General features: G+C 26.5%; 3 protein-coding genes across 5 annotated transcripts; 2 read left to right on the forward strand and 1 right to left on the reverse strand.

Moving 5' to 3' along the window:
* Window positions 1-3,813: 3,813 nt before the first annotated feature.
* Window positions 3,814-5,049, forward strand: LOC122854574 (60S ribosomal protein L13a-like). 2 transcript variants are annotated; one of them, XM_044155374.1, is made up of 4 exons: window positions 3,814-3,900; window positions 4,297-4,406; window positions 4,609-4,754; window positions 4,938-5,049. In XM_044155374.1, exons 1-4 carry the CDS (start codon window positions 3,839-3,841, stop codon window positions 5,019-5,021), a joined length of 402 nt encoding a protein of 133 aa, XP_044011309.1. In that variant the 5' UTR covers window positions 3,814-3,838; the 3' UTR covers window positions 5,022-5,049. The 2 variants fall into 2 exon arrangements, with proteins under 2 accessions (XP_044011309.1, XP_044011310.1); XM_044155375.1 differs by lacking the exon at window positions 3,814-3,900 and adding an exon at window positions 4,210-4,229 and having other exon boundaries at window positions 4,938-5,045.
* A 2,682-nt stretch (window positions 5,050-7,731) lies between these two features.
* Window positions 7,732-9,578, reverse strand: LOC122853721 (protein LSM14 homolog A-like). The gene is made up of 4 exons (XM_044154137.1): window positions 9,455-9,578; window positions 8,579-8,733; window positions 8,256-8,448; window positions 7,732-8,066 (listed from the first exon to the last, which is right to left on the reverse strand). Exons 1-4 carry the CDS (start codon window positions 9,576-9,578, stop codon window positions 7,732-7,734), a joined length of 807 nt encoding a protein of 268 aa, XP_044010072.1.
* Window positions 9,579-10,893: 1,315 nt separating this feature from the next.
* Window positions 10,894-14,200, forward strand: LOC122854576 (ras-related protein Rab-8A-like). Of its 2 annotated transcripts, XM_044155376.1 has the most exons (7): window positions 11,123-11,633; window positions 11,787-12,017; window positions 12,425-12,485; window positions 12,571-12,591; window positions 12,666-12,990; window positions 13,235-13,237; window positions 13,448-13,640. In XM_044155376.1, the coding sequence occupies exons 2-7, from the start codon at window positions 11,894-11,896 to the stop codon at window positions 13,544-13,546; spliced, it is 633 nt and encodes a 210-aa protein (XP_044011311.1). In that variant the 5' UTR covers window positions 11,123-11,633; window positions 11,787-11,893; the 3' UTR covers window positions 13,547-13,640. The 2 variants fall into 2 exon arrangements, with proteins under 2 accessions (XP_044011312.1, XP_044011311.1); XM_044155377.1 differs by lacking the exon at window positions 13,235-13,237 and having other exon boundaries at window positions 10,894-11,633; window positions 13,448-14,200.
* Window positions 14,201-15,047: the final 847 nt, after the last annotated feature.

Consider the following 15,047-nt stretch of genomic DNA (forward strand, 5'->3'; position numbering starts at 1 on the left):
TATGAGAACAAGTATTGAGGCTCTGGCAACAGCGCATTGAAGCGGGAAAATTTAAGGTATAACTTGCCAAAATGAAAAATAGTCTGAGGCTCATGAAATTAATAATTTAGATAAATGAAATAATAATGCATCTTTTTGTCAATTCAGTTTTTATGTTATAATACTTTTTTTTTTTTAATAATTATTCAAAGTTGACATAATTTAGAGAGGTTAAACATGGGCTCTTATGGGAGGAGGTGTTAGAAAATATCTACGAACTTAACAAAACAATACTTGTTTTAGTCTCACCTATCCCAAAAACTAATAGATAATAACAGAAAAAATAAGGAATTTTTTGATATCAGGATAAAATGGGCTTATAAGACTAAATCTCACGTAATTAATAAAAATATAAGCTAAAAACACGATTTTTAGCAATTTTATGAGAACAAGTATTGAGGCTCTGGCAACAGCGCATTGAAGCGGGAAAATTTAAACAGCAAATTTAGCAAAATTTAGCATCCATGTTTAGCTTTTACACAGCATACACACACATACATTCATGAAATAGATATTAAGATGGCGTCAAGATCAGTGCTGCAAACTGACAAAAAAAGCACTATTGCCGGGGTCATTACGAGAAAATAAAAACTAATTAAAATTGTTTAAATTACAAGAATATGATTTATTATGCAATAAAATAGACGAAATGATAAGATTCTCTAGTAAAAAGTATTATTAATAAGCCACAAACCACCGAGAAAAATCTATTTTTTTAGTTATTTGGGGTTGGCAACGCAAAAACTATCCATGTAAAAGCATAGGCAGTATATTTAGGACACGCCCCCAAAAATTTTGGCAAGTTATACCTTAAACAACAAATTTAGCAAAATTTAGCATCTATGTTTAGCTTTTACACAGCATACACACACATACATTCATGAAATAGATATTAAGATGGCGTCAAGATCAGTGTTGCAAACTGACAAAAAAAGCACTATTGCCGGGGTCATTACGAGAAAATAAAAACTAATTAAAATTGTTTAAATTACAAGAATATGATTTATTATGCAATAAAATAGACGAAATGATAAGATTCTCTAGTAAAAAGTATTATTAATAAGCCACAAACACCCGAAAAAGATCCATTTTTTTAGTTATTTGGGGTTGGCAGCGCAAAAACTATCCATGTAAAAGCATAGGCAGTATATTTAGGACACGCCCCCAAAAATTTTGGCAAGTTATACCTTAATTGATTGTTGATATTATTAAAGTCGTTACAAATATCTTGACAGACTGCGAAAGAAGTTTCACTTCCCTCGCGCGTACTGCTAACACACACATTTTTTTTTTTTTGATTAAGGTTGTTTGTAAAAGTTCATAGTCGAACCAATATTTGTAGTTTGAGGGGCCCGTATATCGTAACGCTAAATTTTATGCCCGGGTACCCGAAATTTTGTTGCGCTTCTGCCTTGAAAATTGGCTTTTCAGTTTCTGTGCATATACAGACAGATACTAACACTACTGAATTTCTTTTATTTTTTCGTGACTATAGGTATATACCTATACTTATTTTCGACCAACCTTATTATCCTTTATATTAAAAGAAGACATTGTTGTAATTTTATCTGCAGCCTTCTGATGCTGATCGTATTGCTGAAAAGAAGAATCAATATTTATATATTTAATAACAATAATTCAATATATAACCTACAAGCACTACTACACTTTTTTTTAACTAACCTTATTTTTTTTGCTTGTTGTAATTTGACTTGTAGCTTTACATTTTTTTACCAAGCTTTTTTGTGAATACGTAATCGGTTTGCGTAATAGTTTGAGCGGACTCATATTTGATGAAATGAAAATTTCGTATTCACTATATAACCAAGCTTTAGTTTAATATATTTTTATCTCAATAAATTATATATTGTATTAAAAAAGATTAAATGAGAGTTTACATATGAGAGTTTACATATGTAGCCAGCAGTCCAATTCACAGGGCTGCACACAGTGTTGGGTAAATGGTTCATTTTTGGGTTTAATACATTCACGCCGGTAAGAAAGTATTAAACCGGTATAATACCGGTATGAAAGTATGAAACTCAGGAACGCCCCCTATGGCATCAAGATTGGTGATCAAAGACCATATATTTAATACTATGGTGAAAACTGAAACCGGCCAAAGAACAGTTTTAATATTTTTAGGCCGTGGCAATTCTACGATATCCGTGGCGACAAAATGTGACAGCTGAAATTAGAACGTTTTTTCGAGAAAAAAATAATGGCTGCAACAGAATTTCGATATCTTGAATACTTTTCGAGATATTAAGGGCCCAAGATATCGAATTTTTTTTTTTTGTTATTTTTTTTATAAATAAATGGTATATAAAAAAATTAACTTTAAGCTCGATTTCAATAGTATTTCTTATGAGGAATAATATGGATTAAACAGAAATATCGTATCTTTAATATTTTTCGAGATATTAAGCTTTGAAGGTGAAAAATATCGAAATTTTTTACTAATTTTTTATGATTTTGCTATTTTTCACTATAAATAAATTTTTTAAAAAATAAATTTATTAATGATTTTAGTAGTATTTTTTACGTGCAAAACAATGGTGATGATAGGAATTCAATATCTCTAATAGTTTTTAAAATATGACTTATTAAAAAATTCAAAATATCGATATATTTATAAAATAACGAAATGTCACCAGAAAAAACTAGATTTCATAGTTATACTTTGACTTGGATAAAGAAAAATGATAAGTCGCTACATTTTTTACGTAGCTGAAAATTTTATTTAGCTACATCTTTTACTTAGCTAAATATTTCATTTAGCTAGATATTTTACGTAGTCTCAATTTTAGCCAAACACACAATACCTACATAATGTCACCAGCTTTATTTTTTACTCAGTTAAATATTTTACTTAGCTACATCTTTTACTTAGCTAGATATTTTACTTAGCTACATATTTTACTTAGCTAGATATTTTACGTAGCCTCAATTTTAGCCCAACACACAATACCTACATAATTTCACCAGCTTTATTTTTCACTTAGCTGAATATTTTACTTAGCTACATATTTAACTTAGCTACATCTTTTCCTTAGCTACATCTTTTCCTTAGCTACATCTTTTCCTTAGCTACATCTTTTCATTCAAGTCCAAATATAACTATGAAATCTAGTTTTTTCTGGTGACATTTCGTTATTTTATAAATATATCGATATTTTGAATTTTCAATAATTTATATTTCAAAAACTATTAAAGATATTGAATTTCTATCATCACCATTGTTTTCCTCGTAAAAAATACTACTAAAATCATTAATAAGTTTATTTTTTTTTAAATTTATTTATAGTGAAAAATAGCAAAATAATAAAAAATTAGTAAGAAATTTCGATATTTTTCACCTTTAAATCTCAATATCTCGAAAAATATCAAAGATACGATATTGCTGTTTAATCCATATTATTCCTCATAAGAAATACTATTGAAATCGAGCTTAAAGTTAATTTTTTTATATACCATTTATTTATAAAAAAAATAACAAAAAAAAAAAATTCGATATCTTGGGCCCTTAATATCTCGAAAAGTATTCGAGATATCAAAATTCTGTTGCGGCCATTATTTTTTTCTCGAAAAGACGTTCTAATTTCTGTCATAAAATCTTGTCGCCACGGATATCGTAGTCTTGCCTAGGCCGTGTTTCCATGAATTCATAAATGATGGCACATACACTAGTGCAAAGCATTGTGTCCGTGTAATTTTTATGTTCGGTCACGATCGGGAAAAAAAAAGAGAAAAAAAATAAAGATAGACAACAACATGTGTTTGTTTGTTGACGTTTTATATGTCAAACAATGTCAAATTACATCTAATTATTTATAAATATACCTGGTGGTGTATCACTTAGTAAGTACGTTGATTTATTAAATTAAATGATTAAATTTATTTATTTAAAGAATTAAATTATGTTTTGAAAATATTTATTAATATAATTACTACTATTATTATCCTTGATGAATTATTAATAATTATTAAATTTTTAATGATAGATAATGGACATAATAAACCAGTTCCAAGAGATGGTAAACCACCTCTACCAAAACCAACAGAATACCTTTGTCCAAGGATGTCATATGAAAAAAAAAAAAAAAAAAAACAATTTGCAAATGATTATAAAAAATCTTACCTACATTATTTGAATATGTGTTATTGTGAAACGAATTTTATTAAATGAAGTAATATTACAATTTAATAATGTATTATTAAACAATGTATTAATAAATGTTAATTTTCTAATTTTAGCAACAAGTTGAAGTTCATGTCCTTCCTTCGTAAAAGATGTAATGTCAATCCAGCACGTGGACCATTCCATCACCGTGCACCAAGCAAGATCTTCTGGAAGACAGTCAGAGGTATAATTAAATTATTTCTAACAACAACACTCTTATAAATCACCACGTCTATGTTGTGGATGACATGATTATCAATATTCTTACCTACATTATTTGACAGTGTTATGAAACGAATTTTTATTATGAAGCATTTAGAAATTATTAAACTTTTTACTATTTTAAAATTAGCATTTTAGTAATATGTAAAATGATTTGTTTGAAGGTATGATTCCACACAAAACTGAACGTGGAAAGCAAGCTTTGAGAAGGCTCAAGTGTTACGAAGGATGTCCACCACCTTATGACAGCAGAAAACGTAGTGTCGTTCCTGGTGCAATGAGAGCCATGTGCTTGAAACCAGGCAGAAAGGTTTGATCAATTTATTTATTATTTATAATCAATAATAAACAACAATGATGGTATGGTAATTTGCACCTGAAATGTTTTGATGATAATTTACAATTATGAGGAATAAATTTTATATAATTAAATTGATTCAAAGAACAAAAATTTATTTATTAATTTGTATTAATAAATTTTATTTATTTACAGGAACTTACCAAAACTGCTGGAGAAAAACTTGTCAAAGTTATTGCACCATACACAGCTATCATCAACAGTTATGGATACACCTAAGTGTTAGTAAAAAATATAATAAGACAAATAAGATTAAAACACAATTCATGAAAATATTGTTTTATTTAATAATGCATTTATTTATTTTTATTATTACAATACATAATTATTATTGAGGTTTTTTACTTAAATATAAATTTGATGATTTAATTACAAGAATTTTTGATAATTGCTTATACCCACTCTAATAACAAGTGAACAAGAGCGCTGTCAAAAGTATGAATCATATGTGATGATCGACTGATGACTGATGATAAATACATATAAATAAATAAGGATAAAAACAATTATAAAAATATTAACAAAATGTCATCTGGTCATTTGTCAGGAGGTAGATTAATTCAAGAAGAAGCTAGAAAACAACTTGTCAATTTAATTGAAAAATGTGATGGAACAATTAACTATAATTTATAATATGCAAATAAATTGAAAAAAAAAAAAATTTGATAATTAACAACAAATAGACAATTGTTTGGGATCGTTCATTGGATGGTCCAGTTGGTCTAATAGCAAGATACAGTCTTCTTGAAGAATATGGAGTTGTAAAAATGTATCAACTTGTTGGTGGACAATTGCCACCAACTAATGTCAATAATATTATTTTTTTTGTTCGTCCACAACTTGAATTAATGGATTTAATTGCTGAAAATGTTCATGGGTAATTATTGTTAGATATAGGTGTATAAAAACAATTAAATAATAATATTATTTTTATTTTAGTGAACAAAAAAGATTACCAACAAAAGAATTTCATATATTTTTTTTTCCACGTAAAAGTTTACTTTGTGAAAAAACAATTAAACAAGTTACTGATTCAAATGATTTTCTTGAATTTTTACAAATTGAACAAGAATTATTAAATTGCATTGATACTGATAAGCCAAATTCATTTATTGAAGATTGTATTGCACAAAAAAAAACAATAATTAAAGTATTAAGATTATTGTGTATACAATCATTAACAAATTCTGGCTTTAAACAAAAATTATTTGATTATTATAAACGTGAAATTGTACAAACATATGGCTATCAATATTTACCAACATTATTAAATTTTGAAAAAGCTGGATTATTTAAATTACAACAATCACAAAGACAATATTCTGTATTAAGAAAAGCATTACGTTTAACTGTTGAAGATGAAAGTGAAATTGCACCAAAAGACATTAGCTATGTTCATTCTGTTTATGCACCATTGAGTGTTAGACTTGCTCAACAACTTGTACAACCTGGTGGCTGACAAGGACTAAATGACGTACTGGGTCTACTAGTTTTATTTTCTAATATTTATTTATTTTTAAATTATAATTTATATTTTATTGTAACTTTACTTATGAACAAACTGTGCACCTAGAAAATAATTACTTACAAAGCTTTTAAAGTATAACTGAGTTTTAACTCAAAAAATTGAACACGATAAATAACCCGCATCATTAAATCCAATTAAATGCTTCAACTCTTTCAGCGTGACTATTAGAAATATGTTGATACAACTGACCTTTGTCGGGATATTTTAAGTCACAAAAAACGCACTGATAATAAAAATGTTGAGTTAGTATGCTATGACTGTTTTCATGTTCATTCAATCTATTTCTATTTGTTGCCATATTGAAGCATACTTTGCACACTAAAGGACGCTTATGATAATCATCTAGATGTCCTCTTGCGAAGTCTGGATCCATCAAGAAAAAGCAATACGGACATGTAAAAAATCGTTGGAAAGCTGGAGTATCTATGGGATACTCTAGGTGTCTTCTTGGATTTTGATCTATAATGATAATAAATAAATAAATAAATAAATAAATAAATAAACAAAAAATAGCTAAAAAATAGGAAATTTCTATTACCACCACCACGTTGATGTTGTTGCTGTTGATTATTATTATTATTACCACCTGGTGCAGCATTATGCATACCACGATCAGCATGATTATCCATTTGATTATTATCATGATGATAATTACCAGAATCACGTTTTGTATCACTGTATTGTGACAGTGCACTGCCACTTCTACCTCTGGGTCCATCACGATGTTGTTGATGTTGATTTTGATGAGCATTTCTATTTGTTGTTTTTTCACCAATTTTACCAACACGTTGTTGATGACCAGCTTGAGTTGCTTGATCAATTGATGGACTTTTTCTGGTAATCAATGATGGTGTTGGAGTATTTGAACGTGAACCACCACCACCACCACCACTTATTAAATCAAGTAGACCTATTTATTTGAAAATAAAAATATTATTAGTTTATATAATATTATTATTGAATGAAAAAAAAAAATAAATAAATAAAAGGAAAAAGAATAGGAAATGATTGGAAAAATTACAAACTGAAAGAAAATATGGAAAATGTTTTTTTTTGTTTGTTAAAATGAATTAGCTATGAAAAAAAAAAAAAAAATGAAAAATATGATAAAAACCTGTGACTGACTGATTGATTGATTGATTGATTAAATGGACATGCTATATTTTTATAGAATAATCTATGAAAATATATTATAATTTATAAATATTAATATGAATAATAAAGCTGAAAAATAAGCATGCCAATTTAAGAAAATAATTAAATAAATAAAAATTTTTTTCATTTTCTATTTTTTCATAGCAAAAACAGTTTACCGTCTTCCATAGTTTGTTCTACAGGTTTAGTCGTTTGAGGTTTGACGTTGGTCATCGGCATAATATTTGTAATATTATTCATGTTTGTTTAACCACTTGCTGGATTCAACTCACTTGGTGCTTTATTTATTTGATTATTATTCATAATATGTTGATTTTGTGGTCTGGCATTATTAGCCATCATGTTATGGCCACCACCACCACCACCCATTGACATTGGATAAGCACCTGGAAAACCAGGTATTGATGATGCTGGTCCAGCCATACCTGGCATCATTGAATGTGGATTATTTGGTGTTGGTATCATTTGATATGTTGGTTGACCAATTGATGGACTTTTGCTGGCAGTCAATGATGGTGGTGGAGTTTTTGAACGTGAACCACCACCACCACCACCACCACTACCACTCAAATCAAGTACATCTATTTTTTTGAAAATAAAAATATTATTAGTTTACAAATGAAAAAAAAAAAAATAATAATAAAAGGAAAAAGAATAGGAAATGATAGGAAAAATTACAAACTGAAAGAAAATATTAAAAATCTTTCTGTTTGTTTGTTAAAATGAATTAGCAATGAAAAAAAAAAAAAAATGAAAAATATGATAAAAACCTGTGACTGAATGATTGTACACATGTTGATTTTGTGGTCTGGCATTATTAGCCATCATGATATGGCCACCACCGCCACCACCTACTGACATTGGATAAGCACCTGGAAAACCAGGTATTGATGATGCTGGTCCAGCCATACCTGGCATCATTTGATATGTCTGTTGACCAATTGGTGCCTGTTGAACAGTCATCTAAACAAGGAATAATAATAATAATTATTTTTTTTTCATTGAATTGTTGTTGATGATGATGATGATGATGATGATGATGATGATGATGATGATGATGATGATGATGATTCATGGGAATGAAAAAACAAACCTTAATAATAGCTGGATCGTTTGGGATTAAAAGCATACTGTCCACAACACGAATATCCCTGATATCCGAAGCACGGAAAAGTATATATTCATAAACTTGATTTTGTGGAACAACTGGAAATTGAGTATCTCTGTTTTCTGTTCCAAATGAAAGTACTGAAAAATTATAAATAAAATTTTATTAAATTAATTTGTAAATAATATTTTATCAAATTTAAAAAAATAAAATAAAATTGTTAAACTGATGTTTTCATTGTATGTATGCATCTACTCAAGGACAAAAGAACTCCAACAACAATAAAATTTCAAAAAAAAATAAAAATAAAAATAAAAATAAAAGAAAATAAAAAAAATAATAATATCTATCTTTAATATCATTGTTGATGACCAGCAAAATAGAAAATTTAAAATTCACAAGCATCTTCCCTCAATGTCTATTTTATTTTATTTTATTTTTTCTACTCTTTTCAATTTGAAAACAAAACAACAATCATAATAACAATACACAAGGCATAATAAAATTTTCATAAAAATAAAGATTAAATTCGGAGTAAAAAGAAAAAAAAAAAAAAACATTTTCAATGGTAATTTTATGAGAAAAAAATAATATAAAATTAACGACAAATTTCATGTTAAATAAATGAGAGAAAAAAAAACACAATTGTGTTTGTTGAATAAAATTTGGAGCATCAAAGACAGATTATAAATAAAATATAAAAAAATACATTAAACAATAATAAAAATAAATGATGTGACGAAATTTGATTATTTTGAGCAGAATAATGCTAACGAATAATAACAGGTATATAATCCATCTTGAATTTTGATACTCCATTTAGCATACAAAAAGATGAAAAAAAAAAAAAAAAAAACTCACCATTCATAAGTGCGATTGTGTTCTTTTGTGCATCAAATGCAACTAACGTGCCTTGATACCGTATTCCAAGTTGTTTGGATATTAAGCTTATTTTTGAGCCAAGCTCAGGCATTGCAGAAGTCATTTTAATAACTTTTATACTCTCAAAAAAATTTATTTAATTTATTAAATTAACAACGATGCGATGCTAAATAGATTTGTGACACTATCCCAATGAACAAGCCCAAACAGAGTTGCCAGATGCTTGAGCAGTAAAAGAGCCATCGAGTGGCGCTGAAGGGGCCAACAAGGGCCATCTTTAAAATCAAAAGAGCCATAAAAAGAGCCAAAATTCAAATTACAAGAAATAATATAGAAGAAATATTTTTTTGGTTTTATTTTTATTATAATTAATGACAATCTTTAATATATTTATTTATATAATATTTAAGCTAATTTGTTGATCTTTTTCATTATAAAAAACTTTTAATATTAATATAGAATATATATATTTTTTTAACTTTTAATATTTATATAAATTTATCACATGGATATATTTTACTCATCAGCCTCATCATTAAGGTTGAATGTAAATAGAATTTCTAACTATACGATTTTTGAATTTTTGGTCTCATATAAAAGCCAGAATAATTATCTATTTTGTTGAATTTTTTCAGAATTTTTTCAAAATTATCATTCAAATTTAAAATTTAAGTGTTCGGTAAAGTGATGAATAGTATCCCCGTTGTCTGACTCTAACCTCGATATAACGATACATTTTTTCGATTTTTTTAGTTCAAATTCTAACCGCAAATTGATACGGTATCCAAATTCAAGAGAACTCTTTGGCCCTTTAACTGTGGACTCTGCCCTCTAGTGGACTCGAAAACCGGCCCCTAATGTTTACATTGCACCCTCTTAATGTATGTATTGTATCGACTACCGGTCAAAGAGCCACATGGCCCCTTGGGGCCAAACAGAAAATAGAGAGGGCCAAAATGGTTCTCAAGGGGCCAATTTGGCTCTAAAGAGCCATATCTGGCAACTCTGAGCCCAAACAAGCCGACTGAAGCCGACTACGAAATACGAATGAGTGATTTTATGACTGTTTATGACGGAGCAACGAATCACAACGAATCAACGATTACGACGACGACGACAAATGGAAACTTGTGGAAACTCCCTCAACAACAACTACAACTCAAGTTGACCAACTGTCGAACATTAACGCGTGCGCAATTATTTAAATAATAAAAAAAATATATATACAATTTAAAATTGCAATAAAATATAAATTATAATTTAACAATAAATAAATAAATATTAAGAAATAGTTAATAAATACAACAATAAAATATATACCTAATTATTAATGAATTGAAATTAAAAACTTAATATTATTGATATTATTATTCAAATATAAATGTTGGTAATTCTGAAATCTAAATTGGTTGGTCAATAAAACATATAAAATTAATTATTCTTTTTGTCGATTGGCTAGAAATAAATAAACGATAAATAATTTATAACAGTGAACGAGAGAGAAAGAAAAATAGATAAAATTAAAAAGAGGAAATAAAATATACACACATTGACAACAATCATAAACGTGTGTGTATAATATTACCAAACTCTTGAGTCTTGAGAAACAAAAAAAATAAAAAAAAAAAGAAATTGGCTATGAACATTGGAATTTTGTTTTTCTTTATCTAGCCAAAATGAATAAATAATTAAATAAAAATATCAAGTTCAATGTGGCAATATATATTTAATCAAAGTACCCAACAAGTTCCTTGAATCTTGTGTCCTTGTTCCCTCCATTTTTTTCAACATCAAGTATCCTTATTTTTTTTTTTTCAACGGTTGCCTTTTTTTTATTTTTTTGCTTCAGTATTTCATTCCTTCCCCCAAGCTATTCCAACAACCGACCAACGACATTGACATCCGACATCGTAGTGAATTAAATAAAAATAAATAAAAAAATTTTTGATGCGCGGGTAATAACTGTGTGATAAAAAAAAAAAAAAAAAAAAGGAAAACATATTAAAATAAAATAATACACATAAACCGCATAAAAGAAAGACGACCACCATACATCCTCGTCATCATCATTATCAACGACAACGTCATCGTTAATTTGGATTTTGGAACAACGAGAATCAAGTTATCAATAACTTGATACATATGTACATCCGGGCCTGTATGTTTAACTGTCAATATATAACAATAATATTATTTAAATAATATTATTTATAAATAATAATCAAGTGATAAAATTAATTATTAAATATTGACAAAAAATAAATATAAAATATCAATTGAGGTTAGTGATTTGTATGTTTGTGTGTTATAGGTGATTAAAAAAAATATTTAAAAAAAAAAACTTCAAGGATTACACTGGGACAAATAATAATAACAAAAGGATTATAATTTTTTTTTTTTTTTAAATTTACAATTATAATGGCAAAGACATATGATTATTTATTCAAATTATTACTCATTGGAGATTCTGGAGTTGGAAAAACTTGTGTACTCTTCAGATTTTCTGAAGATGCTTTCAACACAACTTTCATCTCTACAATTGGTATGTTTTTTTTTGTTTCACTTGATAATAGATTTTTAATTTTTACATTAATATGTTTACGTATAATTTTTTTATGTTGTTATTGTTATTATTTGTGATTGTTTAATGTGATTAGTGTCTATTCATCATTAGTCATTAGTCATGCATATCAAGTTAATAATAATAAGACAAACATGCTGTTCATTCTGGGTGTGCCATCATCCAAGAATCTTCTTCTTATATATTTTTAATATGCTTTTTAAATATTATCACATAAAAAATAGGAATTTATCTAGACAAACACACTGTTGTTCTTTGTGTTTGATAATTGTTGCTCTCGTCATGAAAATCTATTATTTTATTTCTATTAAACTCTTTAACCTTTGCTCGAAAAATTTATCATTATTATTATTATTTTTTTTTTACAGGTATTGACTTTAAGATACGAACAATAGAACTTGATGGAAAAAAAATTAAGCTACAAATATGGTTTGTTTTGTTGATTATTAAATAATTAGTTTATAATTTAATAAATAAATAATAATGTTGTTTTTTTTTTTTGGAATTTTTTTAGGGACACTGCAGGACAAGAAAGGTAAATATAAATATTTAATTTGTAAATAAAATATTTTGATGTAATTTTAATGTAATATTATTTATAATTATTAGATTCAGAACCATAACAACAGCTTATTATCGTGGAGCAATGGGAATAATGCTTGTTTATGATGTAACAAATGAAAAAAGTTTTGAAAATATAAAAAATTGGATTCGTAATATTGAAGAAAATGCCTCGGCAGATGTTGAAAAAATGCTTTTAGGTAATAAATGTGAATTAGTTGAGAGAAGAGCTGTATCAAAAGAGAGAGGTGATCAATTAGCTGTTGAATATGGTATTAAATTTATGGAAACATCAGCTAAATCAAGTATCAATGTTGAAGAAGCATTTTATACACTTGCACGTGATATTAAAGCTAAAATGGAAAAAAAATTGGTAAATATATTTTATATTTATTATATCAATTATATTTATTCACGTAGAAAATATATAATCGAAATAATTTATATTAATTATGGAAAGCACAGGTACAGGGTTACTTCTTGTTTTTTTTTTTATTAAGAAAAAAAAAAAATTTTCAAATTAAAAAATCACTGTAGTTTTATATCATTAACTAATTGTTGTTTCTTTGTTCTTATGTCTTTATCTTTGTTTCTTGGTGCTGGTTCTATCTTCAAAGAAGGTAACTTCATTCCCCGATTGTTTTCTTTTTTTTTTTCTTTTTTTTTATATTTCGAAATTAACAATGTTTGCTTGAAGCATAATACTACATCAATATTTTTTTTTTTAGCTTATTTGTTGTCATTGTTATTGATTTAAATTTGGTTGTTTTAAAACTTGCTTGTTTGTTTGATAAGATGAGATTTTAATTTAGCAATTTAATGATTTATAGGAAGCATCAAATCCACCAAAAAGTGGAGGTAATGTTTTGAGAATGTCAGAGCAAACAAGAAAGCCACAAAATTGGTTGTCAAGATGTTCTATACTTTGACCTTTCATCTTCAAGGCTACACTATCAACTGATCATAAATTTTTTTTTAACATTTCAAATTTGATTTTGAAGATTAATATATCATCGAATCGTTCACGGTGTTATTCAAGTCCTTGAGTGTTGAGATGACACACATCGCAACAGAACAAATTGAATAAATTAAAAAAAAATACTAAATTAAAATCAAATGTGATTCTCAATATGATTTGTTTTTTAATATGGAAAAAAAGATAGAAAATGAAAAAAAGATTAAAACATAATCGTTTAGTTATTATTTTTCAAAACAATTTAAAAAAAAATCGGGAACACAGGGGGAATGGTTGCCGTTGACCAAATCCACTCTTGCACAGTACTCTTTTTATGATTAATATAGCGGTAATAAAATCTCTTGCAAAATAGTAATAAGAATAAATAAAAAAAATAAAAAATTTAATTAAAAATACAATCTATTTGACAATGTAACCGTAATTTTGTAATATTTTTTTTTGTTTTTTTGATTAAACTTTACGGTTTTTTGTAAAGTAAAAAAAACAAAAAACAAATTAAACAAGTTGATTTTTCCTTAATAAAGGTACATCTCACGAACTAATTAATAAGATAATATTTTTTTTACAATAATTTAATAACACCTGCTAATTGAGAGAATAATTAAGAGAAAAAAAAAATTAATATTCTCTCATTTATCATGTAAATTAAATTATATAAAAAAAAAGAAAAATTCTTTGATAATATATTCAAGGCCGGAAATTGTAAAATCTTTGTGTTTTTTAAATTTTATTATAGATGTTTTTTTTTCCACAAAAAAAAGTTGGAACAATAGTTAATTAACAGAATTATTATTATTATTATTATTTTTTTCGTTAATATTAGAATAAGCAATGTTTGACGGTGAAAAAATCAACACGATAAAATTGAAATTTCGACTGTACAGACGCGTTATGTGTTGATTTTTTTTAAATTTGCTTTTTCATTCTGCAAAATGTATCTCGTTTCAAACATGCAAAAAAAAATAAATGACGATTATAATAAATTTTATAAATATATTAATTCAATTTATATTATTTTAATTAATATAAATTATCACTTTTTTTTTATTTTCAGCTTTATTATATTATTAACAGTTTATATACATTTAAATTATTATTAAAATTTTATATATATTCAATTATAATTCAGTTATGATTAATAAATTTATTTAATAATATTATTCAAAAAAAAAATTATAAATTTATTATTTTTTTTTAAAATAAAGCATCAGATAAATTTATATTTAATAATTAATCAAAGTAAATAAAATATATAAAAATATACATTTTTTTTTTCTTTATTCAAGCATAATAATTATTATGTTTATTTATTTTTTCATTGCCTCGAGTTTTATTTGTAATCTAAAGAAGAAAAAAAAAAACATTCTGATATTTTTAGTTAGTTGTGTGTCATAGATATGACACATAGACTAACGTGTACAGGGTGAGGCTAGTTTTCAAAATAAAAATTTAGT

This window comes from Aphidius gifuensis, linkage group LG4 (genome assembly GCF_014905175.1).
Source record: "Aphidius gifuensis isolate YNYX2018 linkage group LG4, ASM1490517v1, whole genome shotgun sequence".
Lineage (NCBI taxonomy): Eukaryota > Metazoa > Arthropoda > Insecta > Hymenoptera > Braconidae > Aphidius > Aphidius gifuensis.

Coding starts and splice junctions, on each gene's coding strand:
- LOC122854574 (XM_044155374.1), top strand. CDS start 3,839: ATGTCAAACAATGTCAAATTACATCTAATTATTTATAAATATACCTGG. Junction 4,407..4,608: donor CTTCTGGAAGACAGTCAGAG/GTATAATTAAAT, acceptor ATTTGTTTGAAG/GTATGATTCCACACAAAACT. Junction 4,755..4,937: donor GCTTGAAACCAGGCAGAAAG/GTTTGATCAATT, acceptor ATTTATTTACAG/GAACTTACCAAAACTGCTGG.
- LOC122853721 (XM_044154137.1), bottom strand. CDS start 9,578: ATGACTTCTGCAATGCCTGAGCTTGGCTCAAAAATAAGCTTAATATCC. Junction 8,734..9,454: donor CACAATCGCACTTATGAATG/GTGAGTTTTTTT, acceptor ATAATTTTTCAG/TACTTTCATTTGGAACAGAA. Junction 8,449..8,578: donor ACGATCCAGCTATTATTAAG/GTTTGTTTTTTC, acceptor TTCCTTGTTTAG/ATGACTGTTCAACAGGCACC.
- LOC122854576 (XM_044155376.1), top strand. CDS start 11,894: ATGGCAAAGACATATGATTATTTATTCAAATTATTACTCATTGGAGAT. Junction 12,018..12,424: donor AACTTTCATCTCTACAATTG/GTATGTTTTTTT, acceptor TTTTTTTTACAG/GTATTGACTTTAAGATACGA. Junction 12,486..12,570: donor AAAATTAAGCTACAAATATG/GTTTGTTTTGTT, acceptor GAATTTTTTTAG/GGACACTGCAGGACAAGAAA.